This window comes from Rattus norvegicus, chromosome 17 (assembly GCF_021556685.1).
Source record: "Rattus norvegicus strain SHRSP/BbbUtx chromosome 17, alternate assembly SHRSP_T2T, whole genome shotgun sequence".
Taxonomy (NCBI): domain Eukaryota; kingdom Metazoa; phylum Chordata; class Mammalia; order Rodentia; family Muridae; genus Rattus; species Rattus norvegicus.
In genome coordinates, this window is record NC_141550.1 from 73,463,362 (window position 1) to 73,490,625 (window position 27,264).

At 41.1% G+C, this 27,264-nt stretch overlaps 1 protein-coding gene across 1 annotated transcript; it reads right to left on the bottom strand.

Moving 5' to 3' along the window:
- Positions 1 to 262: 262 nt before the first annotated feature.
- On the bottom strand, positions 263 to 26,948 carry Gdi2 (GDP dissociation inhibitor 2). The gene is made up of 11 exons (NM_017276.2): positions 26,804 to 26,948; positions 16,932 to 17,039; positions 14,689 to 14,788; positions 11,550 to 11,684; positions 10,227 to 10,425; positions 9,574 to 9,705; positions 6,328 to 6,427; positions 4,228 to 4,399; positions 1,440 to 1,584; positions 1,247 to 1,301; positions 263 to 1,155 (listed from the first exon to the last, which is right to left on the bottom strand). The coding sequence occupies exons 1-11, from the start codon at positions 26,846 to 26,848 to the stop codon at positions 1,009 to 1,011; spliced, it is 1,338 nt and encodes a 445-aa protein (NP_058972.2). The 5' UTR covers positions 26,849 to 26,948; the 3' UTR covers positions 263 to 1,008.
- Positions 26,949 to 27,264: the final 316 nt, after the last annotated feature.

Below are 27,264 nucleotides of genomic sequence, written 5' to 3' on the forward strand. Positions count from 1 at the left end.
AAAACACTGGGGTAACACCAATCTTAGTGACCTTAAGTAGGGGACTACAAAACATGAAACTAACCGGTTGGTGCTTGTCCAGTACTTAGTGATAGACAGGACAGGGTGAGGGAGCACGACTACTAAGGTCACCAGTAACTAATGAAATGCAACTACTGAAGTGAAGCCAGGAAATGGCTCCCATCCCAAATCTTTCTTGCCTCTTCAGCAGTTGTTCTGTAGTCTGCATGTGCAGGACATAGACACACAATACCAAAAGCAGTGGTTTCCAGAGTTTGGCTTTATTTTGCAGTACAGAAATCATTTGGAGCCATTTTGGAACAGACATCATCGAAATTGAGGCTCTGTCAAATCAATACTGCATTGCAGCTTGGTCCGTTGAAGAAGCCATACCTGGGATAAAAGGTGCTTCTATATTTTTACCTGCTTTCCCTTTCTCAGCAATTGTAGGTTAAAATACCACATATTGGCTTCTCCAAACAACTCCCTAAGTCTGAAGTTTGGTTAAAGTTTATACCCACATAAACAAAACATGTGGCTCTCCTATCTGGGCCCTGCTGTAATACTTGACATAACAAAATAGCGAAAACTGAACGTTTTCAGAAACCAAAGGATATTCAATTTGACTCCCAATATCAGGATGGCAACAAATTGTATGGATCCAGCTCTTGGGCAACATCACACAATCGTAAAGGCTACAGTGATTAAAAGATACAAGTACTGTATCAAGTTCTCTATCGATATCAATATATGTTTAGAACAGCTCCTTCACTACAAAAAAAAAAAAATGCAGTTTGGTTAAACTGAACAGAACCAACCAATTCTGACTAGCCATTCCATGAAAACAAGTTAATACATGATATTAGAAAAGTGAGGGAGCATTCACTGGTATAGCACTCTTCAATCTCCACTTCGATCATAAAAGCAGGGCTTACAATATTGATTTCATACAATATACATTATTTGCCAAATTTTAAGTTTGTCCTAATTACATAATATGTACTGCTGTTAGTCTTCTCCATAAATGTCATTCTTCTTGCGCTTCATTTCTTCAAAGTCAAACTCAGACCCTGTCATCCTCTTATAGATATCTTTGATGTCATCACAGGTTGTCTCAAAGTGTGTGGTAGCATCATAGGCACGGGAAATAAAGATCTGGAAGTAAGAATTAAACAGACTCAGACTACTTAGGAATGGATGTTCCCCAGTAAAGACTAGTAACATCTTTTCAGATCATCACACTCACCTGACTATCTGTTCCCAAATCTTTAGGTACAAAGAGGTCGCTGATGCTGACAAATCTATATGGGGGAAAAACAAATTCATATCACACTGCTTTGCCTTATTTTCTAAGCCAGAGGCATTGAATTACCTGACCGTGCACAGACACCAACATCTCAGCTTTGATTTTAGTTGACATGAATAAGCACAATACTCACTTTTGTTCAATTGGTTCCAAGAGCTCCAAAGCTGGTCTGATTTCTTTCTCTGGTTCCTTAGTCTCCACAGTTGTACTTACAATGGCAATATACTTGCCCTGTGCTGCCACATTATGTGCAAAGGAGATCATGCAAACATAGATATCTAGAAGTAAATAACATACATGACACTTGTAAACTCTGGACATAAGTGCACTCAAGTATCGCATGCTTTCACTTCGTTATAAATTAAAATTACTTGAAACAGGCACCGTCATCTCAATGTGTTATATATGGAAATAAACTAAATTTTGGCAAATTGCAAATATTTAATGAAATTTCTCTTGACTATGGTATGATTTGGATATAAAATGTCACTCAAAACAGACTCATGCTCTGAAGGATTGGTCTTCTGTTAGTGGTGCTCTTGAAAGTAACTTGATCATGAGAGTATCAGTATCACTGGCCCTCTCATGAGCTCAGAGCTGAGTGTGCTGTTAGAGAATGGGGTCTAGCACAGTGGTTCTCAACCTTCCTAATGCTGTGTGTGATCCTTTGAAACAGTTCCTCGTGCTGTGGCAACCCCAACCATAAAATTATCTGTTACTACATCATAATGATAATGTTGTTAGGAATTCTAATGTAAATAATACGTAGAATAGCTGATTAATGGGACCCCTCTAAAGGGGCCATTCATCCCCCAAAGGGGTTAAAAACCACTCAAGCAACTGTGGGCAGTTTCTTGTCTTTCTTTGCATTCCTAGTTTCCATGAGGTAAGAAGCAGTTGTGTCATACTAACATTGACATGACCACTGAGGCCTTGAATGTCCACACTCTAAAAACATGAGTCAAAATCTTTCCTCCTTCAGGGTAGTTTTCCCATGAAAGAGTTCTGTAAAGTATTGAGACTGAGGATGTATGTGACTATGAACTGCCAAACCTGGCAATGAACGCTGCCCTAGGTATGGCTCACATCAAATATTTAAAAAAATCATAGTAGCTGGGTATGGTTGTCTATGTAGTGAGTTCAAGGCCTGACAGTGAGACCCTGTCTCCAAAAAAAAATTACCTTAAAGGGATTTTTCTACCACTCTAGAGCCTGCGTTTGGAAAGGTTTTGAATAGTTAAGAAATCTGATTTTCGGGGCTGGAGAGATGGCTCAGCGGTTAAGAGCACCCGACTGCTCTTTCAGAGGTCATGAGTTCAATTCCCAGCAACCACATGGTGGCTCACAACCATCTGTAAAGAGATCTGATGCCCTCTTCTGGTGTATCTGAAGACAGCTACAGTGTACTTATATATAATAAATAAATAAATCTTAAAAAAAAAAAAAAAAAAAAGAAATCTGATTTTCAAGATGGCCTTTTACTGTGTAGCCCTGGATGACCTAGAACTTATTTTGTAGACCAGGCTGGCTCAAGAAAACCTCTTGCCTCTGCCTCTTAAGTGCTGGGATTAAAGACACATGGACCACCACCCAGCACTAAGCTGATTTATTAAGTACTTACTTATTATATAATTTAAAATATTTTAATCAAAATAATAAAGCATATAAAAATTCTATAGTGTATATATTTGATAATGATTAAATTTAAAAAGCTTTCCAATGAGAAAGGATTCTAGATGGCAGTTTTGTACTAAAGTCAAAGGTTATTCCAAGATGGAAAATATAAAAAAAAGTGAGGACAAAACCTTACTTTCTTAAAAAAAATTCAGCATTTTACAAAAAGTCCAAATAGGTCACGAAGAGACAAGAGAAGTAAAAGTTAATGAGGGCGCACACAAGCTAAAGTTTTACCTTGATTGATGGTTAACATTTTTCTTAAGGCCAGATTATGACCTTACACTTATCAGTCCTCTCCAGACAGTGGAAGGACATACAGGAGGCGGGCGGCCATGGGTCTGCAGACACTCCCAAGTTAACTTTTACATTTAGTGTTGGGGTTTATAACAGCATCCTACAAGTTTGGTCTGGATCTTCCTTTCAGCCCCATGCTCCCACATATAAGACTCAGATACAAAATATATTTACAGATACGCTGGCCACAGAGGTAGGCTCTTCTCTGACTGGATATAACAAGATCTATTCTAGCCTACTCTGCCAGATGGCTGGGGCCTGTGCTCAGGGACCACACATTCTTCTTGTCACATCTTACTGAGTGAATTATTTTTTGAAAATCATATTTATGGGGTTGGGGATTTAGCTCAGTGGTAGAGCGCTTGCCTAGCAAGCGCAAGGCCCTGGGTTCGGTCCCCAGCTCCGGAAAAAAAAAAAAAAATCATATTTACTAGATTCAATGTATTTACAACTAAGTAATTTCAAATGTAGAAATTTCTGAAACTTTTAAGTTTTTACAGGTCTGAGATTCTGAGAATCATTTTTTAAAAAATTGTTTAGCGAAAATGTTATGTGGTTTAGTTTCTAAGTGGAAGGGGGGAAAACTACTGAAAACCACATCTGAGTGAAATCAGAGATGTGGTGTTCCAGCCAAAATACACACACCCTGTTGAAAATCACTGCTTAAATCAAAATTGGAGTTGAAACTTCAGATGAAGTCCTGACTTGAAACTAGCAAGTAAAACTAGAAGCCCATAAGAGTCATCCATGCACTCCAGACCTGAAGCCATGATTCCAGATAGTGTCTTTACAAGGCTGAGATCATTTCCCTGCACTGCTGCTAGGAGGACCACACCTGGCTTCCCAGGTTACAGGAAAGTCTCTACTCTAGTACGGAGTAAAGGCAGGAATCTGGGTGAAACACTAAGAAGGTTCACAAAATTCTACCCTCATCTGTCCTTCAAACTCACCTGACTTGCGGTTGACTTGGTTCTGTGGAATGATGATCTGGCAGGAGTTAGCATCGTTGGTGTTCTTGATGGGGTGGCTAAGGATACAGATCACTCTGATTACCTGGCCTACTTTTTCAACCCGATCCTTGACATAGCTGGGATCACAGATGAGCTGCTTACAGCGAGCAATCTGTAACAAAACATTTAAAAGATCTTCTAGAGATGACGTGGAAACATAGCAACATTCGTGTATTGGAAGGTTAAACTCTCTAAATCAGTCTGGAAATGTATATTGAATGCTAAAGACTTAAATTCAGTAACTAAAACATCTTGAAATAAGAGCACAGATGGAGGACTCCCCTAAAGATTACTGCAGTCGATATGGTTTGGTACCTGGTACTGGCACACAGACAGAAAAGAGAAGCCAGAAATAAATAGCATACTTGCAAGTGACTTTTGACAAATCAATTCTGGGACATGGCAAATCTTAAAACTGTGTTGCGCGCACCTATAATCTCAGCACTTAGATACAGGGGTAGAATCAAATTTTGAGGCCAATCTGTTTATACTTTAGGTCAGTGAGGTCTGGCTACCTGCATGAGACCCAAAAACACAGAACAAAACCATTGTCCTTGTAAAGCTATTAATACACTAAAGAAAAAAGCTAAAACTTATCCCAAACTATAAAGACCAAAAATTCTCAAGAGAGGGGTTGGGGATTTAGCTCTGGTAGAGTGCTTGCCTAGCAAGTGCAAGGCCCTGGGTTCAGTCCCCAGCTCCGAGAAAAAAAAAAAAAATCTCAAGAGGAAAAAAATGTAAGGAAAACCTTCATTTATTATAATTTGGTAGTGAGTTTTTAGCACAACAAAGACTCATTTGTGTGTATTCAGGTAAAAGAAACAGAAACGTGACAAGAAATATTTGTGAATAATATATCTGGTAGGGAGTAAGAGTCACAGTATATCAAGAAAAATTCATCATTTTTTTTAAAAAGACCTGATTAAAAAATGGGCAAAGAGACAGGCAGTGATGGCAAATGCCTTTAATCCCAGCTATCAGGAGGCAGAGACAGGTAGATCTGAGTTCAAATCTAACCTGATCCACAGAGCAAGTTCCACGACAGCCAAAGCTATATAGAGAAACCTTGTCTCATACAAAAAGGGCAAAGAATTTGACATAACTCTAAAGGAGCTCTACAAATGGCTAAGCAGCACATCACTAAAAGTACCAGTAATGTGCAAACCGAAACCACAAGACCCCTATTAGGATGGCTACTACCAAAGCCAGTGACAGCAGAATATGCGTACTCCTCATGAGAATGAAGCATAATTTTCCCGGTGTCACAGCACAGCAATTTCTCAAAAAAAAAAATAAATAAATAAATAAAAATAAGTTAATCCAGCAGTCCAGCCTCTTCAAATAAAATCAAAAGCACTGAAGGCAAGATCTTGAAGACAGGTAATTGTACACCAGTGCTCATTGGAGCATTACTCAAAATAACTATTTGGGTAAATAATTTAAAATTTAATCAGTGTTTATAGTGTTTTTCCTTTTAGAACATTATATTGGGGCAAGCCTACAAAGTATAAGGTCCTAGAGTCCACCCCAAGCACCACCAAAAAAATCTCGAAACCAACAACTATATTATCTTCATAAGTTCATAATTACTGAACTACAGCTAAGCATTTAAACTAGCTTTGCCAATAATTCTAAGTTTTCCCTGGGCAGTGGCAGGGTAATCAGAAGTAATTCAAATCCTGGCTCTACTTTGACTTCAAGAGATTATTATTAGATTATTATTATCATGTCTGTGCTAGCAGGAAGGAACCAGTGTATGCTGTAAACAGATGATGCCATCATCAAGGTTCAGTTATATGACAAATGCATTACACCCACTTCTGTTTCCTGAAGCTTCCTGAAGACACATGTGAGATCTAAAAGGAAGACAAGGAAGAACAAAATACTTCCTAATATATAAAGAATACTAATACTAAAAAAGAACTTTAATCAGACAGGCAGACCCAAACGCAGAGCGCGCATGTGTCTATCCAACATTAACATCAACATCTACACCACGCTGTTCAGCAGACAACACATTTTCTTCCCAGGAATAGTTACCTCTCCTTCAGATTTCACGCCAACCACTTTTCCATTTTGCACAATGATTTCTTCAATTGGCTTATTCAACATGTAGGTACCTCCATATATAGCACTTAACCTAAAAAAGTTTTTTTAATCAATTAATTATGTTTACAATTATAAGAACTGTTAAATCTTCCTTCTTAAATCTAGATGGATTATAGTATGTACTAATTGAGGGTAACTGGACCATAAACATTCAACACGGAAGTACGAGGGAAAGTGTAGAAACAAAGTGTCTGACAGGTGGGAAAAAGGGAACTACTGAGAGGTAAATGAAGGAAAAGGAGTAGTCCAGCGTAGATAAAAATGAAAGTATATAAAAAGAAATCTGAATAATCATGATGTTAAGCAAAATAAAACTTAAATCACAGTTCTCAAATACAGGACTTGGATGTGAATACATTTTTCTAAACATATTTCTAATGTATAATGTAACACAATAAATACATACACACACACACATGCATGTATGACAGGAATAGAACAGGTCTATGTGGAAGAGAACTAGAAGGGCAAGGAAAACCCAGGGGAGATTAATGGGAGATAAAGAGGAATATAGCTCTTTTTTCCTTCATATGAAAAAGGAATAATTCAACAATAGCGATCTTGCATAACAGAGTAAAGCCCCGGGACCAACTCCCAGTACTACATAGAAAAAAGAACCCGAAAAAGTGATACTATTTAGGACAAATGAAAATACATCACCCAAAGTGAACAAAGAGAAAGTCAGATGCACAGAGCCTCAGTAACTCACACAGAGTGTGAACACCAAGGACCTCGAGGACACACAAGAGACTGCTGCTCCAAAAGAGAAGCAGACTATGACCAAATAGTTTAAGAAATAATGACCTAAAATTCTGAATTTGGCTCTTTTAGAAGTATAATCTAAATATTCAAACAGCAAGACTGTCAAAAACTGAAGAAAACCCAAAAGTCAGATTAGTGCCAGAAGAGAAAAATCCACACTATCCAAAGGAGAGTCCCTGGGTTCAGAGACAGCCGCCTTCTCATTCATGTCAAAAGCAGCCCTGGCCATACTAGTTTCAATGTGCTAAATGCAAACAAGCAAGAGCCAAAGTCCTTCAAAATGAAGGCAAAATATTTCCAAATAAACAAAAGCTAATCTGGAGATGTGGCACAGATGTGCTTGCCTGTGTGTCACTAATATAATAGCCAAGACAAAATCTGAAGATCCACATCAACTGACTTAAGACTTCACTACAACATTACAGGAAGCAGGGCAGCGAGGAAAAGGCAAAGGCAACTCAATCAACCTCCAACTAGACATCAACATGCGGCTAACACGCACGCACGCACGCACGCACGCACGCACGCACGCACGCACGCACGCACGCACGCACGCACGCAGGCACACAATGCAGCTAGAACAACTAAATCCCAGGGCTTAGGAATTAGGCCCAAGCCCTCCATCACTTACGCATCAACATTCAAGAGGAGTGATGACAGTTACATGAAAAGGCAAAACTCTAACATCTCTTCGTGCCCTTTGGCCAAGCAAAGATTCCATAGTTCTCAAAGTGCATTAAACACATGTAAATACGTTTGACATAGTGAGCTTCACAAACTATGAAATTTCTTATAAAATGCAAGCACCAACTAGAAGGAAATATTTGTAATGTGTCAGGTCTGACAAAAGACTGGAGCCAGAATACATCAAAATGACCCACAAAAAAAACCAAAAAACTCAAATCTTTAAAACTTGGCAAAAGACTTGGACAATCCCAAAACAAAATTACAAATAGTTCATGAAATGGCGGTAAAGATTAGTTTTCTAGGCATGCAAAGTGAAGCTACATGAGGGTCAGCGAGATGTGGAGCTGGGACACTGTCTGCAAGTAAGCCTGATGGCCGAGTCTGGAGTCCACATGGTAGGAGGAAAGGTCAGACTCTACAAGCTGTCCTCTGCTCCATAGGGAAGATGCACGGGCACAGACACAGCATGAAACTATTTTAAAAGGTAAAATTATGTTATCCCTCACACACACACACACACACACACACACACACACACACACGCAAAACACAGATTAAATGTAAAGCTATAACTGAGCACTATAACACATGCCTTCACTCCCAGAACTCGACAGAGGAAGGCGATCTCTAAGCTCAAATCCAGACAGAATGACAAACCAGCTAGCTCCATGACAGCCAGAGACACATACAGAGACGGCCTCAAAACATCAAAAGACTTGTCTCAAAACATCAAAAAAATTTTAATTAAAAAGTTTGATAAAGGGTGCTGGAGAGATGGCTCAGCGGTTAAGAGCACTGACTGCTCTTCCAGAGGACCTGAGTTCAAATCCCAGCAACCACATGGTGGCTCACAACTATCTGTAATGGGATCTGATACCCTCTCCAGGTGCATCTCAAGACAGCTACACTGTACTCATATAAATAAAATTAATAAAAAAAATTTTAAAAAAAGTTTGATAAAGACACTTACTAATCTCACATCAAGTTCAATTCACAGGAACTACTAAGTAGGACAGAGTCCGCAACCATCCCACATATACAAGCGCGCACACATATACATGCACATACACTTATACACACATTAATAAATGTAATGTTAATGTCAATTAATAGTACCAAGTATGGAATAAATAAGACTCTCACTGCTGTGTGTATAATAATGGCACAAGTGCTCAGGAAAGCAGTGCTTTATTACTTTTGAAATCATACTTTCAACATCAAGTCAGCAATATTATCTGTGCACAGAACTCTCATAAAACCTTCATTCATAATAGCCCTAAACTGGAAATCCAGACATCCCACCAAAGACTGAGGTCTAACCATGCAATATATGTAATACTGTGACTCTCAGTTTAGGTGGGTCCTCAGCCCGTGCACCAACCTAAGGGGATCTTATACGCACTGATGAGCACAGAATGTATTCTTCTATGTGGAGGGGACTAACTATGATCTCAGGTAACTTTGTGTGGGAGGAAAACATTTCTGTAGTAATTGGAATTGCGATGATACATGTCTATAAAGTGTATACACTTTTCAAACTACATTTCACTTAACTGAAGCTCTGTGTTTATTGTGCATAAATTTCATTTTAATAAGATTAAAATCCCCAAAACAGAAAACAAGCAAATAGCATTTCATTTTTCAGAGCCGTTTTTCACCTTCATGAGTCAGGATGAAGTAAGTCTAGGATCTTCAGGGTTATAGGTAATGGGTAAAACAAGCACTCACCTTGCAAATCCTTGTGGCAATTCCCCAAGACCATAAAGTGGATAGAGGTATGGGCTTTTACCATATCTTGCCAAAGACTCGCTGTAAAGTTTAATTCTGTTAATCGTTTCACAACATGGCTGGTCTAAGTAGCTGGGGAAAGGAAATGAATATTAGAAGTCTGTTTGTTTGTTTGTTTATTTATTTGTGCTTTTTTTTTTTTTTTGAGCCGAGGACCGAACCCAGAGCCTTGCGCTTGCTAGGCAAGCACTCTACCACTGAGCTAAATCCCCAACCCCTAGAAGTCTATTTCTTTCTTGTTGATTTCAAACTACTATCCCCTAATTTCTCTTTAAACACTCACACACTTATTTGCAACCAGAACCTCCTTCCCAGGACCAAACAGCAACACACGAGTCCAAAGTCTCACATTTGGAGTTTCACAGTTGGAGTCTCACAGTTCAAAGTTTCAAGAAAGAAATAGATCTGAAAACCCCAAAAGTCCTGACTGGAATCCTCATCCTTTGTCTGTCATCAACATCTAATATGACTGATCCAGTACAGGACCTGTAATGTTGCCGAGATCACTTGCAGTAAAGCACCTCCTAGCACTGCTAGCAAATGGTCCGCTGCCTTTGTAGAGCCAAGCCAACGACACTCATTAGCCTACTTACTCATCTGTTCTGTACAATGCAAGAGAATGGCCAGTAAAGTCTATAACATCCTGGCCCAAATCAAACTTCTTATACACATCTCTCATGGAGGTCTTCTTAGGATCCACACCCTCAAAAGTTCTAGGATCTTTTTCATCAAAGTTGGCAACATAAACTAGGAACTTCCTGAAGCGGCGTTTCTCAAACAGTCCCATTAAGCCTGAAAAATATTTTTTCAAAAAGCACACAGAATTAGACACTGAGAAACTAAGAATGTGGGGGCACTTTAAACACCAATGTCATGACTCAACATATATCATTTACATAACCTGGACACCAGCTGCACAACACTTTAAAACAGGTCATTCACAATATTCAATTGCACAGCAAAACCTTACTAAATAAATGGTACACATTTTCAGAGAAGTTGAATTAATTCTGTATCTTATACACAAAATAAGTAACGCTGAAAAAAATTGATCCAAATGCATCTATACCAATGTTCTTCTTCTAACAATGCTGATCTGTGATTCAGCCAGTTCCCCAAATTATGAATGTTGCTTGCTTTCCACCTCTGAATGCTATGACACACTTAGACCTCATGGGAAAAGACCAAGACACCAAGGAAGACGTAACCGCAACTTAGTTTAGATAGTGCCTGCACTGTAGGACACTTGCTTAATGAAATCTTTAACAACCAGTGCACTGCTCCACACAGGCCTGAGAGAGGGCTCAGCAGCTAGGAGCACTTGCTGCTCTGCAGCCAATCCAGGTTCAGTTAACAACACCCACATGGTCGCTCACAACCATCTGTAACTCCAGTCCCATGAGATCTAATGCCTCCTCCTGGCCTCCATGGGCACTAGGCACCCATGTGGTGCACACACATATATAGAGGCAAATAAATAAATTTTTTAAAAAATCTTTAAAAGAAATACACTGGCTGTGGTGACACGTACCTTTAATTCCAGCACTTGACTGTAAAGGCAGGGGGATCTCTATGAGTTCTAAGCCAACCTGATCTAGACCTAGGGCAGCTGGAGCTACATAGTAAAACCTTGTCTAAAAATTAATTTTTAAAAAAAGTATGATATACACGAGAGACAGGGCGATGTGTGCAACCCTAAGCTCTCTGCTTGAGTCAGTCCTACCAACGTACAGCTGGTAGTAAGATAAAAATGGGAAAACTCCTAGTTTTATATCCTTTCCTGGCTTCTTCTAAATGGAACAAACACTGAAGTTAACTGGGACATAATCAGTAAGTACTTGTGCCTAGATAAATGGATCTCTGAGATTACTTTTCACTAGAAATCTCATTGTGATAATAAAATGAGAATTACGTACTAGACGCCAGGGCTTCTGCTTCAGTGGAAGGAACCTTGTAGATTTTCCCTCCCTTGTAGACAAAGCTCCCTTCGATCACTTTGAAGTCCATATAACGAGTGACCTCTGTGAAAAGCAGCATCTTCACCAACTGACCTAGAAAAGCCACGTAATGCAAACTGTCACTCAAACCTTACCACCATTAAAAAGGAGCAAAACTTGCTATTAAAGCCTCCCAACTTTTTCCTGACATTGTACAGCAGGTCTTACCAGAAGCTTCCAAAGTCACATTTTAAGTGGTGCGGCTAGAATATATACCTTAAGCACATGTTTAAGCTCAATGTTACAACTTGTAGGCTAGTGAACCTCCATCATGTGCAAAGGCCATGAAATATGAACCAGCAGTGATAAGAGATCTGGTTTACTGCAAGTGATTCAGGCAACTTTGCACTTCTGTTCTGTATCAGACACAGACAATATTTCAACTTATATTTATTAGAAGCTATCATCGGCATCAGATAGCTTAAGATCACAATTAGGAATATCACCTGTCTGTAAGCCTTAGGAGGCTCATGCACCAATCACCAACACGTTTATGAGACCAAGACCATCTTACTGCTGCTCTGAAAGGAGCACTACAACAGGGTCGTTAGGGCTGGAGACATGACTCAGTGGAAGAGTACATCATGTATGAGCCACTATGTTCAAACTCCACAACTAAAACAAATATAGTCAAGAAATAAAGTATGAGAAGGTACTCATGAGCAGAGTTCAGGTACACTGAACACCTGTATCAACTGGCCCCAATATGAAGACCCACAATTACAAATTGACTATATAATTCAATATGGCACACCAGGCAACCATGTCAGAAGGCTGAGGAAGAAGGCCCTGGGCTAGTAATAGGATAAAATTTCAAGACAAAATGGTAACAATAAATGGTACCAAGTACCAAATGGCCAGCCTCTTTGAAAGTTTTCAAAGAAGATAAAAGTAGGTGAGCTTCATACCATAGAGTCATGTATAAACAGTACAAGAGGCAATTTTATATGGCAATAAAATGACTATATATGTGTGTGTGTGTGTGTGTATATATATATATATATATTTAAAAAAAAAAAAAAAAACCACTCCAACCAACCAGAGCTCCCAGGGACTAAACCATCACCCAAAGAGTACACATGGACAGACCCAGGGCTCCAGCTGCATATGTAGCACAGGATGGCCTTGTGGTGGTTGGGGAGGGGAACACCCTAATAGAAGTGGGGGCCGGTGGGGGGATATACAGGGTTTATGGCTAGGAAACCAGGAAAGGGGATAACATTTGAAATGTAAATAAAAAATATCCAATTAAAAGAAAAAAAAATCTGACAGCAAATACTGATATTCTTAGGATCACTTGGTTAAAAAGAAAACAGTCAGTGTATTAAGTAAGCCTAGGAAGCACCACAATCAAAAGCACCAGCGAATGCTCTGTAACACAAGACCTGGAGCAGAGCTGTACAGCAGAGGCCGACTGAGAGGCTACCCTGTGTCCTGAGTCAGGCAATCATCTGTAAGAGTTCACTGCGAGGGGAACACTTTATAAACATACCGAGCACAACACTGGCCAACTCACCAAGAAACAGGGGAGTTGGTAAATAACTAAAACTCACCCTGCCCTCTAATAGACAACAGATTTATATTTAAAATCCAAATCTCACTTTCAATAACAAAGTGACAGAAACAGAATGAATACTATCAAAAGTGAATAAAGGTACAGGGAAAGGCAAATCCAAACACAGCAATAAGCAGAAAAGGCTTCTGGGAAAGAATCACAATGCTTCCTACATACGAATGTGTATGTAGGGGGTACAATAAAGAGGAGGGATAGGCTGGAGAGATGGCTCAGAGGTTAAGAGCACTGACTGCTCTTCCAGAGGTCCTGAGTTCAAATCCCAGTAACCACATGGTGGCTCACAACCATCTGTAATGGGATCTGATGCCCTCTTCTGGTGTGACTGAGGACAGTGACAGTGTACTCATAAATAATAAATAAATAGATCTTTAAAAAAAAAAAAAAAGAGGACAGAAGAAAGGAATGTGTGAGTTGTTGATATTGACAGGTACCACTATGTACACAGGCTGAAAACTACATGCTAACTGGAACCACATACATATATACATAGATGTATCTTATACATCAAAACGTCAAGCATAATTAAGTCTAAATGGTGGCTCAATCCCTAGCACTGTAAAACCAAATCTGAATGAGACTCTGACCATGTAAATTGTTTCCTTTCCACTTACTGTTAATGTTACCTAGATTATACAAACTGGTTGATTATTTACCCCAGAAGGATTCCGTTATTATTTAAATTTAAGACAAATAAAGTCTGTACTAATACAAACTATAAAACATAAACAAAAGAAAGGAAAAAGTAATGCTTTATTTCATAGGAAATAAATTTGTAACAAAATTTGTTTTTTCTTGTTTTATTTATTTTTTTCACCAGACAGTGCATCCCACTGTGAGACTTGGTTGACCTAAAATTTACTTGTTGCACAGGCTAGCCCCACACTATTAGCAATCCTGTCTTAGCTTCCTGAGTCCTGGGATTACAGGTATATACCACTATGCCTGGTTCACTATGCAATACCATCCTAGCCAAAAAAAAAAAAAAAAAGGATACCACAGAAAAGATACAAGATACTTTAGTCTCCTAAAATACAGAGACCTTTAATGTGAAGTTAATCTCAAAAGCTTACAAATTAGAAAACCTTTAACTGACCATGTAAGACTCGGTTTCATGTATTCATGTAGATTATCAAGTAAGCCTCAAAATGGGAGTCTTACAAATATTTACAATGTTACTGTATTGAGAATTTTGGTTGTACTGCACCATACCAGACCTGCAACAAGTGTGAAATGTCTGTAATTTCCTGAGAACTTTATATATATTACAAAATCTTCAATTCTGATAGGCACTGTGCCACATCATGATTTTGCTTCTTTCCCCGCTTCCCTCCATTCTTAACCTGACTGCAGACACTTACAATGGAACATACTGCTTAACCACTTCTGACATAAACAAGCCCCAGCGCATCCAGCCTGGGGTAACAGTCTCTCCATCCAGGTCAGGTTGAGTACACTGTCACAAATTATATCAGAACTCTTTACCATTGGCCATAAGGAACTTGGGAATTAAGTCAACATTCCAGTCTCTTCCTCTCCCCATCGATGCTGGTGGTTGTCCTGGTAATTTAAATCTTTTGTATAACTAAAAGCAGAACAAAAATATCAATAATGTAACAAATGTAATTTTCATCAAAAGTTACCAGTCGTTTTTAGACTGAGTGGCTATGGTGTATCGCAGCAAGAGGTAAAGTACAGGCACATTAAGTCTGAGTCAGATAAAAGTCTGTTGTCTGATAAAAACTTCTATTTGGTCAGATAAGGCTTTTAGGTCTCAATATACTATGTAATTAAACACAGTATTTAATTTATGAATGATGCTAAGATTAATGAGCACTGCAGAAGTCTGTTTCCCACTTATTGTAGAATCATTTAAACTCATTCCCTCTATTTTTGCTTCTCTAGCTACACAAGTTAAATAAAGAAATGTTACACATTTCAAAACTAGAAACGATAGTTAGAATTAGTACCTGTTAACTTGCTGTTCTGAAGTTTTACTGAAATACGACTGTTGTATAAAACTGCACACACTTAATGTATACACTTTGATGAGTGTGAACATACACACACCAATGATTATGTCACCAAAGAACGCTACGCACGCATTCACCTCCAATGAGTGCCTCCCAGAATATAGTGTATGAAGTTATCAACAAGTTTTTTCAGACTCGTAGCCTGAACTTCTCCAAAGGTAAGAAAGACAGAGGAAAGGTGGTGAGACTTGTAGATTCAGAGAACAGAGAGAAGAAACACACACAATGCTTGAACCCTCAGGGAATCCTGGCTTTAAAGACAAGTTTACTGAAGAGCTAAATATCACTCTCTGGACTACTGGACATCTGAATATAGTCTACTACCTGAATATACTTTCATTTTCATAAATGTAGTGACATTATGATGATATAGAAAATGTCATCCTTAATAGATGGAAGCTGAAATATGTAGGTCAAGTGCCACAATGTCTTAATTACTTTCAACTTTTCAAAATCACAAGAAGGGGTTGGGGATTTAGCTCAGTGGTAGAGCGCTTGCCTAGCAAGCGCAAGGCCCTGGGTTCAGTCCTCAGCTCTGGAAAAACAAAACAAAACAAAATCACAAGAAAGCTATGTCTAATGGCACAGACCCATAATCCAGCACACTGGAAGCAGGGAAATCTTGAGTTCAAGGCCAGCTAGGGCTACATAACAAAACTTTGAAAATTAAAAAAACAAAACAAAACAAAACAAAAACCAGTAACAAGTAACAAGTAACAACAACAACAACAAAATCTAACTGAATGCACCAAAATGTTAACTCTAGATTCAGAGGGAAGGTCTTGCTACACTGGTAATAAAGTACTTTCAACTCTCCTATATTCCTAAAGGGATATTTGATATATGTATTAAATTAATGAGGCAGTGATTTTAATACTTACGGGGAAAATATACATTATTTTCACAAAAAGAGGTATTAATCTCCATACATGTAAATGTTTACAAGCTTCAGATAAATTTAGAAAAACTCACTTATAACTCATGTCTTATTCAAAAAGGGAAGAGGAGAAAATGACAAGGAGAAAAGACAGTGGAGCAAACAGCAGTAACTTAGACTCTCAGCTCTGACTTTAACCCCACAAACACAACTCCAATTGAAACAGCAATGAGGAATACAGGGTGACAAGAGACTAAAGCCATAATCAGACCAGGTATCGGCAATAGCGTCAGCTGGCACACTGGGCACAGCCCACCCCATGCTTCTTTGTCCTCACTGAACACTTTTACAACCCCCACACTAGAAGCTCTTAAGAAATCGGAGCCTCGGGGTTGGGGATTTAGCTCAGTGGTAGAGCGCTTGCCTAGGAAGCGCAAGGCCCTGGGTTCGGTCCCCAGCTCCGAAAAAAAGAACCAAAAAAAAAAAAAAAAAAAAAAAAAAGAAAGAAAGAAAGAAATCGGAGCCACCAACTTATTAAACAGCATTTAATAAGCCAAAACTGCCAGGTGAGGTGCTCCACACCCTTAATCCCAGCACTCGGACAGAAGTGGAGGCAGGTGGGGAAGCTCTGGGAACTTGAAGCCAGCATGGTCTGTATAGAGATCCAGGACTGGGCAGAAAAACACCCTGTCTCAAACCCTCCTCCTACCCCACAAAAAAAATGGCAGTAATAATAAGCCAAAACCAAGACCAGGTCCAAAAGCAAAAGAGGGCACCACAAGTAACCCTACTGCAAAGAGGTGTGAGCAGAGACTTACATCTTCCAGCGGTGTTATAGATGCACTTTCTCCTCCATAGTATGGGTTCTGATCCATATGAAGAACCTTCTTTCCATTCACTGACATTATCCCCGACAGGATACATTCCTAAAAGTAAACGGATATTTTTAAAAGAGAAGGCATAGCCAACATGTTTACGTGTCTTCTTTATTAAAAGTAGACTCACTATGCCTTCTCTTAGCAATTAAAACACTCGTTCACCATGACAAAACGGGTAGGTTTAAGGCCTCTCCTAGACTCCAGTGAGCTCCCAGGTGAAAATAAGATTCCCACTACTAGGACAGAAGAGCTGGTTTTTAACTGGGCAGACAGAGCAAAGGCAGCTTTCACTGCATCCTGTTACTCTGTTCCTTTCTACTAAGCATTCACTAAGGCCTTTATGAGGCATTGAAATTTAACTTAAAGGCACACTTGTAGCACCCATTTTTACACTGCATGTGACAAAATCCAGCTCAAGGAAAACCTTCAGTGCCATTCATTTACAGACTGAATGTAAAAACTTACATGAGGTAACATCTTTATTTGAAATAACTAACAAACTATGACTATTTGGCTTTGGTAAATTCTTTCAAAACTGAACCTCTTAAAACCAGGTCTCCTTGTTCAGATGTATCCAATGATCATCTCTATTCAATTCTATATAAAACACACACTGAGCTTCTGGGATGCTGAGGCTTCTCCAGCAGAAAGCACGGGCCACCCCATCTGTGTGATGACTGCCTTTTCTTCATTCCCTCACCACCTGACACAGACCTACCCCTGGAAACCTGCAAGGACACAGCGGTTGAGGGCTGGAGAGATGGTGCAGAGGTTAAAACACCAGAAGCTCTTCAGAAAAACTGTGATTGTTTCCCAATGCCCACAAGGCAGTTCCCAACATCTACAACTTTTAGTTCCAAGAACTATGACCTTTTTCTAGCCTCCATGGGCACCAGGCAAGTACAGGGTGCATAAACATACACTGAAGGAAAAGACGATGAGCATAAAAAAAATAAAGATAAAACCCATCATTTGTACTAATAAATACAATTTATGAATGCAAAATAATGTTGGAAAGCCCATCTAACACCACAGGGTAACTGCTGATTGTTGCAGCATATTTCATCACAGTGTGCACCCAAGATTGTGTTATTTATTGAAAAGAGGTGTTTCCTGTTGTGGTGCGGCTCAGTCTTAGCACACACCTTTAATCCCTCTGGCTGGAATACAGACATGTCCTTAGGGCACACCTCTAATCTCAAACAATGAAGGTAAAGTTAGTTTGTAGAAGGAAGCACCCTTGTTTGAAAGTGATGTCTAATTGAGTGGCAGACAAAGTGATGAATCAGAGAAAAATTTGACTGAATAGGATATTCCTAATTCTCACGAGAAGAGAGAGGAAAGGAGTCCTCCTAAAGCTAACAGTGCAGAAAGAAAGGAAAGCAGCAGTTTTACCAGGACAGGTGCACAAACAGGTTGCAGAGAGAGAACAAGCTACACACAGGTGAAGACAGAATGAGCTAGAGAATGAGGAGGGAAAAGATTAAAACAGACTTAGTTTAAGGCCAGGAAAAGCAATTCAGGAGAAGTTGAGAAAAGCCAGGTTGAATCAATCAGATGGAGAGAACTTTGAGCGAGAACAGCCAAACTGAACCAGCCAGCCAGAGTTAGAAAGAACTAAGAAGAGGTGAGTCTATTCACCAGTCAAATCTCAGCAGCTGAAAACATGCTGGGCCTACATTAGATTGTATGGAGGCTAGAAGCTTCCAGGCCTAGGTTAGCAGATGGGGGCAGTCAGCTCCAAGATGACAATTACTACAGGAGAATAAAGGTTACATTTGACTCTCCTCTTTTTATCTTAAGAGTGAGTTTTCCTACTACTAGGCTGGCACACACACTTTAAGTACTAGCATGTTCCAACACATACTACAAGGTAGACAAAACTTTTCATATCATTAACTGAAACATTCTAACACTCAGAAGATCTGTGTTGTTTAGAGTAAACTAGGATTTCCTGAGTGTATTTGGCAGGGCAGGGGTAGACCTAACCTGAATGTGGCAGCCTTGTCATGTGGAAGGAAGGTGCAGGCATTTGGTATGGAGGGAGGAAAAGACAGCCATCCAGCACATGTATTCTCTGTGTCAGTATGTGGGCTGCTCTGCCTCATTACAGCCTCCCAGCCATTGCAGCTGAAACCTCTGAAAGTAAGAGCTAAAATAAATTACCCGTGCTGTTTGGCAGATGCTTTGAAGTCCAACACAAGGGTGTTTAAAGGATGGGTTGAGGAGACAACTTGGTCCACAATCCTTCCATGCACAAGAACCAGTGTTAGAGCTCCAGACCCACATGAAAAGGTCAAGCAGGCTAGCACAGGCTTGTGAGCCCAGTGCTGGGGCTTCAGGTCAGGCAGAGCCCTGGGCCTCCATGGTTACCCAGATTCGTTCAGGGCCAGTGAGAAACCCCATCTCAAAACAGATGAACAGTCAGTGCTTGTCCTAGGCTTTCCTCACACATACCCCCAGATAAGATTTGTTTTTATTGGTGTTGCTCTGCCTTTTGACAGTGTCTTACTGTGTATCTCTGGCTGGCCTGAACTCCGAGATCCACCTCGTCTGCTTCGTAAGTGCTAGAGCCAAAGGCACATACAGCTTGTTTGAAGTCTTACAAGGAACCACTTATTCTTGTTACAGAACAGGGCCTCTTGGGTACACGGTCAAATCTAGCTGGTAGACTCGTTTTATAAATAATCTTAATGCTTGTTTGTATACAGACAGTCTGTGGCTAATTTCCCAGTAACAGCAGTTGTGACCGAACCCATGTGGCCTGCAAAGCCTAAAATATTATGTCCTATATGAAATTCTGCTTAATCCTGCAAGCAGAGGATCTCAAGACATGTTTCCTATTTTGCCACAATCTACTGTCTTGCTGAAAAATGTACTATAAGCAGGCTCTGGAGACTCAGGCTGAATCCATAGCTCCCCAAGGTCTAATAAAACTGAGATCTGCCTCTTGGACTGCTTCGGAAAGGAGGGGATGAAAACCTGCATTTCTTTCTTTTTTTTTTTTTTTTACATTTCGATTGTTATTCCCTTTCCCGGTTTCCAGGCCAACATCCCCCTAACCCCTCCCCTCCCCTCCTAGATGGGTGTTCCCCTCCCCATGCTCCCCCCATTACCGCCCTCCCCCCAACAATCACGTTCTCTGGGGGTTCAGTCTTAGCAGGACCCAGGGCTTCCCCTTCCACTGGTGCTCTTACTAGGATATTCATTGCTACCTATGAGGTCAGAGTCCAGGGTCAGTCCATGTAGAAAACCTGCATTTCTAACAAGTTCCTACATAGGTGATGGTGATAAAGCTGGTCTGGGACGGCTATCTGAAGAGCAGCTACTAGAGCAGCATTTCTCAAGTGACAGTCACCTGGGGCTCATGTGAAAATGCAGATTCTGATTCCTGTGTCTGTCTCTGTGTTTCTGGTAGGTTCCCAGGTGCTGTGGAAGCAGCCAGTCTAGGGAACTGCACTTCTGATAGCAAAGCAAGAGGACTCCACCGAGTGAATACACCATGGGAACACTCTCCTCTTGGTGGGGCACTGACTTCCAGTTCTTTGCTAGTTAAATACTCTTCTGTGGCCACTTCGGGCACACCATGTTACAGCACACCATGGAAAGCCTTCCATTATGACTGCAGACTGCGTTGACATATATGAAAATCCCTATTTCAGGCCCATTTTAGTCACTCTGGGTGTGGTTTCCTCATGGATCCTGATGAAATGAGGCTGAGAACACTTTATAACTGATTGATGAGTGGCAGAACCTGCTAGAACTTAATCACACTTTCAGCCCTTTCCCCCCTTGTTTGCAATATTTAATTTTTAAAATATTTCATCGATAGTTACACATATTAGTGTGTGTGTGTGTGTGTGTGTGTGTGTGTGTGTGTGTGCGCGCGCGAGCATGCGTGTGTGCATGTGCCCAGAGACCAGAAGAGAGCATCAGATGGCTGTAGCTGCAGAGCTTGTCACTGTAAGCTGCCTGGAGGTTAGGAATTCTGGGTAAGCACTGGTGCCACTGACTCATTTTTTACAAAACACTTAAGTTTATTTCTTTTTTTTTTTAATATTTTATTTATTTATTATATATATGAGTACACTGTAGCTGTCTTCAGACACACCAGAAGAGGGCATCAGATCTCATTACAGATGGTTGTGAGCCACCATGTGGTTGCTGGGATTTGAACTCAGGTCCTCTGGAAGAGCAGTCGGGTGCCCTTAACCACTGAGCTATCTCTCCAGCCCACTTAAGTTTATTTCTGTTTTACTTTTTTGACTTTATATGCATGAGTATTTTGCCAGCATGTACATATATGCATTTCTGGGCCTGGGGTTACAACAGATGGCTGTGAGCCACAATGTGGGTGCTGGAAATCAAACCCAGGTCCTCTGCAAGAGTAACAAGTGCTCATGCCTGCTGAGCCACCTCTCAATCAAACCTAGGTCCTCTGCAAGAGTAACAAGTGCTCATGCCTGCTGAGCCACCTCTCAATCAAACCTAGGTCCTCTGCAAGAGTAACAAGTGCTCATGCCTGCTGAGCCACCTCTCAATCAAACCCAGGTCCTCTGCAAGAGTAACAAGTACTCATACCTGCTGAGCCACCTCTCAAGCCCTGACTCCTTTTCTTAAATGGGATTTTTGTGCCACTTTATAAAAGATCATTATATATTTTAGAAATGTGAAGTCCTTAATAAACCTATGCATATGCACATAAGTACTGCAAAACATTTTCCATTATCTGTCTACCTATTCACTGTCTTAATGTCATATTGATAAACAGAATTGAAAGCATTTTACAAATACAATAATCAGCCCTAATATTACTTAAAAGCAATACCTTGTCTCTATCTCTCTCTTTTCCTTTTTATCAAGGCAGGACCTCACTATATACACTGGCTCTCCTGGAACACTTCATGTAGATAGACCAGGCTGGCCTTGAACTCAAGAGATCTGCCTGCTTCTGCCTCCCAGCACAGGGACTAAAGCTGTGGCCCACTTCACCCAGCTCCCCGGCTTCTTTCAGTAACATATTAGGATATACTGTTCAATATATATGAAAGCAGAATAACAGGCTCTTGCATTTAAAAAGAGTATGACCAAAACGCCACATTCTCACTTAATAAAAGCGGACTTCACAGCTCAACTTCTGAAACAAAGTCACAGCAAACTTTGCTGAATAGCATCTACATCTAACTCTTCACACACCTACAAACATGCATAACCATGGCCCTAAAACAGAAGGCTAAGCACCAAAATAAGGGGCCTAATAATTTAAAAACCTGTTCCAAAGTGTCACTTAGAACAAATACCACTTTGGTTTTTGTTCTTTTCTTCCCCCCCCCCCCCCCCCCCGGACCTGGGGACCGAACCCAGGGCCTTGTGCTTGCTAAGCAAACGCTCTACCACTGAGCTAAATCCCCAACCCCCTTGGTTTTTGTTTTGAATCTGGAGGCCCTCGTTTCTCCACAAGCAGCATACTGACACTATTTGCCTAGCCCTGCACACATTTTTATTGACACTTTTGTATGTATGCATATGGATACCATGGGCAAATTGAGAGTCATAGGAACACTTGAAAGCAGAGACCTGATCTCATGGCCTGTGAGTCCCAGGAATCAAATTCGAGTTGTAAGGCTTGGCAGCAAGCCCCTTTTCCCACTACACCATCTACTCTACTAGCCCCTGCTACTTGAAGCTTACCAATACTTAATTAGTTTGTTTTGAGATGGGGTCTCTCTATGTAGCCCTGGCTATCCAGAACTCACTACGTAGACCAGGCTGGCCTTGAACTTAAGAGTTCTTGAGTAGTGGGATTAAGGGGTATACCATCACAACAGGCTTACCAATATTTTCAAAGTCAGTTAACCTCCTTTTATGGAGGTTCTGGGGATTCTATCTGAACTTCTCGTGCTTCCTTTCTTTTTTAAGTCAGATAGGGTCTCACTATGTAGCTTAAGCTGGCTACAAACTCCAATCTCCTGCCTCTGGCTCCTCAGTACTGAGATTATATGCATAGACTCCTCAGAGCCTACATTTCCTCTTATTACTCCTCCACTTGTGTCTTGATTCATTTGGAGCACTCTAAATTCAACATTTCTAGGCTAGGAATACTCAACCTTTTTAAAAAAAGAGTTTGATTTTAAAGAATTTGAAAACATTGGCCTGTGACTACTACTGCAAGGAACACAAAGTCCTTTGTCCATACCTCTCGAAGCTATGGCAAAGGTTTTCAAGATCAAATCTAAGTCTGAGCAAATTTAAATTATAGTTTAGGATTCTCAAATCAAGCACAAAACCTAGAATTTGATAAGTATGTTTTAATAAAGAGAAATAATATGGAGAGTACTCTGGGATATAAAATAATCTTCAAGCATATAATGCTGAGAATGAGTTGTTTACACGCCAAAGTACATGTTTCTGCTCATAATCTGTAGGCTTACTGTAGAGAAAATAAAACAAGAACAAAGACTTCAGGAAACACAAATGGCTGTGGAGCTGGCTCTTTTCAAATAAACTAATTCCAGCACAACTCAGTGATTTATTACCAAGCCCATATGAGTTGTGTGCCAATTATGTGGTAAAAGTCTGCTTACACATGCTCAAAGCACAGAAATGCAGAAGTTGCCAGCCAACCAACAAAGAAGGGATAGGAAGCAAAAATGAGACTGAATAATTCAAAAGGCAAAGCAGCCTGAACCTAGTTGAAGGGGCTGAAGTCCCCAGAAAGCTCGCTAGGACTTAATGCATTCGCTATGTCACAGCACAAAAATCAGCCTCACAAAACACTGTTACCAAGACTGTCACTCTCCTTACTCTGGTGTCAGCAGAAAAGCTTGTCCATACACTATAGGTTCGGAAGGGGAGGGGTACTACCACTTTTCTTTTTCAAGACAGGGTTTCTCTGTGTAGCCCTGGCTGTCCTGAAGCTCTGTTGACCAGGCTGGCCTCCAACTCAGAGGTTCATCTGTGTCTGTGCCCACTCCTGCCCCCAAGTGCTGGGATTAAAGGTGTGTACCATGACCTCACAGTCTCAACCTTAGAGAATTCTCAACCTTAGAGAATAATACAGAATCTGCTTTTTCTCATAGAAAATTAGTCTTCTTTACTAAAGTTACTTTCAATGCTTGTGGACTAATGTGAATTTAACTGATAGAAAACAATGCCAACACCAACACTGAAGTAACAAGTGTCCTTCACTCAAAGTCCTTGACGTGCCAATATTATACATTTGGCATACACCCTTCTATTAGATTCTTAAATCTCCAGCACTGAATGTCTACAAGTCAAACACTAATTGGTGTGTACACTCTGATATTCAAAGTTACTTCTAATTTGTGATTTTTAACTTTGACTGTCTCTTCAAGACTTAACCTAATTCAAGATTTCACCCAAATCTTACTAATATCATCCCCCTATTACTACTTTTATCAAGGATGGGCCTGTGATGATCACAATCCTACACTGATACAATTCTCAAAGACCATCTAGTATGTATCTAGGAAGGCCCGTAAGAAAGTTAGCACAGCTGTAAGAAAGCAGAAACTGTTCTAAATTCTAGTTACATATGTATCCACTAATCACTAAGAAATTTATAATTCAAGTGAAAATTTAAATAAAGGGTGTTACTTTGTTAAAGAGATGTGCTGTCTTTGATACAAAATGATGCTTCTAAACTAGGCCTGTGGAAGCCGGCATGATGGCTGTGCACTCACTTATCTACAGTTCACCGATCTTATTAATGGGCAAATATGAAGTATTAGCAATGACAATACAAAAAGGAAATAATTGGCTCTCACAATACACTGGCAGCCACAGGGCCGGCTTAACAGGCCACACAAACAACTCAGTATGCTGCGTACTATTGGAACCCCAATTAGGCACTAAAAAAGGTCAACCTGCAGAGAGCAGGGTAGAGTGATTAATTTAGGCATTGAGTCTTCCCAACTGACAACCACCCCCTACCCCAACCCTGGGTGTGATGGTATGTGCCTTTTAATCCCAGCACTGACCACTGGGATAGTGAGAGGGTAGAAATATCACTTTTGAGTTCAGGGCCAGCCTGATCTACATAGAGAGTTCTAGGATAGCCGGCTATACAAAAAGACTTTGCCCCAAAAAAGAAGAGAGAAAGAGAGAGAGAGAGAGAGAGAGAGAGAGACAGAGAGAGAGACAGAGAGACAGAGAGAGACAGAGAGAGACAGAGAGAGAGACAGAGACAGAGAGAGAGACAGAGACAGAGAGAGAGAGAGAGAGAGAGAGAGAGAGAGAGAGAGAGATCTCGACTGACTCAATCATTCATTCAAAGTAAGTAGATGGCTTTGTAGATGAGCAATGCTGTCTATCTGACAGTCTACTCTTTGGGCAATCACATGTTCACTGAGCCTCGTAGGACCTCTTGGCCTTGCCTTTCATCCCAACGCCCAGGAGGCAGGGATAGGCAGAGCTCTGCATTCCTGGTCAACCAGGGCTACATAGTGAGACCTTGTCAGAATACAACAATCTCTTCTAGCAATCATCATTGATCGCTGTAAAGAGAAAACTAAGCTTTTCCTAAAAGTATAAAGAAGTAGAAAAATGAAGGTTTTCTCTAAAAGAGTTATTTCAGAGTGTTTTATCTTAAAGATATCAATTTGATCCTAAGAAATGTCGAACATTTCAACAAACTCAAAAGCCTCGGCTCTTATTAAATGACTTGGAGACTTGATGGACATACATATAGGATGCATACATCAATGTTCCTGATGAAGTAATTCACTCATAATTTCACGTTCAACTCCCCCACCCACCCACACTCACACCGCAATTGATAGTCAAAATGGTTGGTTCTCTTTCCAATTCCTTTTTGCAAATGATTAGCTCTTTTGTTACAGCGGAGGCTGGGGGTGGGGGGAGCACAAGATATAAAAACCTGTCTCTATTTTTTCCAGACCTAAGCAGATACGAAAACATAACTGTAGCATTAGATAGCCCCTTACATTTATATACCAGCATATTCACGCTGCGCATTTACTTTCTAACCTGCCTGAAGTGATAGAACTTGGCCTCCTCCTCCTCAAGAAACAGTGGTGACACGCAATAAACCGAACAAAAGGGAAACATAGCAAGGGCCCGGCGTGAAAAGTGTTTAATAGACAAGTTTTGAGAAAATTCATTTCCCATTCCCAGAGAGAGAGGATGAGAGGACGGTAAAACAATACTTAAGGCTTATTAGAAAAAGGAATTTAAAAAAAAAAAACCGTTTCATTATTCTCTCTAGAAACTTTAAGTTGGCCAAACTCTAGGACAAATCACCAATCAGCGATCATTCTTCTGCCTCGCTTTCTGCGCCAAGTGACCAGCTGAGCAAGCTGCTGTTGCTCGCCACATAGAAATGCAAGCGCCAGCAGCGACTCCCTCCCGCTCGGTTCGGCGCTCGCCTGCTTCCAAGCGGGAGAGGTCATCCACCCAAAAGGGAAGTGCCAGGAGCACGAGCTGTTTTCCCTTTCCTCTTCCTTCCTGCAGGAGGACCGGACTGTTTCTCTCCGGCTGTTGGGCGATTCAGCCCTCAACTTCCCAATGGGCTGGCTTCCCAAATACACGTCCTGGGTTCCACATCCTGGCTTTTCCTAACACACTAGGGCGTCTTCAAATCAGTGCATCCCACCAAGCCACGACCTCCCTCCCAAGGGAGACGACCCAACACGGGCGACTTGGGACAGTCGCCAATGGGGTGCAGACACCGGCAGTCCGGGCGCGGGCGGAGCTAGTGTACACCGACCGGACCCGCCCTCGCCCCGGGCCCGGCAGAGGCCGGCCGGACACGTCTCCCCATCGCAGCTCACCGTCAGGCCGGTGCCCAGCACGATCACGTCGTATTCCTCATTCATGGCGGGGAAAGGAGCGCACACAAGGGCTCGGAGGCCACCGTAGAGAAGGGAGCGAGAAGTCCGGCCGTTCTGGGCCCCGGGGGGAAGAGGGAAAAAAGCGAGGAGAGGAAAAACGGAGCTGAGAAAGAAGCGAGGCCGGCCGCCACCTCAACGGGAAGAGAAGAGCCGGGAGGGGAGGGAGGGGAGGCGGGGAGAGCGCGGGGAGAGGAGAGCGAGCTCCGTAGCCGGGGCGGGGCGTGCGAGAGGCCGCCGGTGCTGTCAGTCATGGGAGACCTGCTATCTCATTGGTGCATCTCTCGCTCGCCCCACCTCCCCCTCGTTTCCCGTCTCGCGAGAGAAGGGAGGGAGGCTGCCATCTTGGCTTCCGGTTTGGGTTTTTTCTTTTCCTACCCGTCTTGCGCTACGGTGGTTTGGGC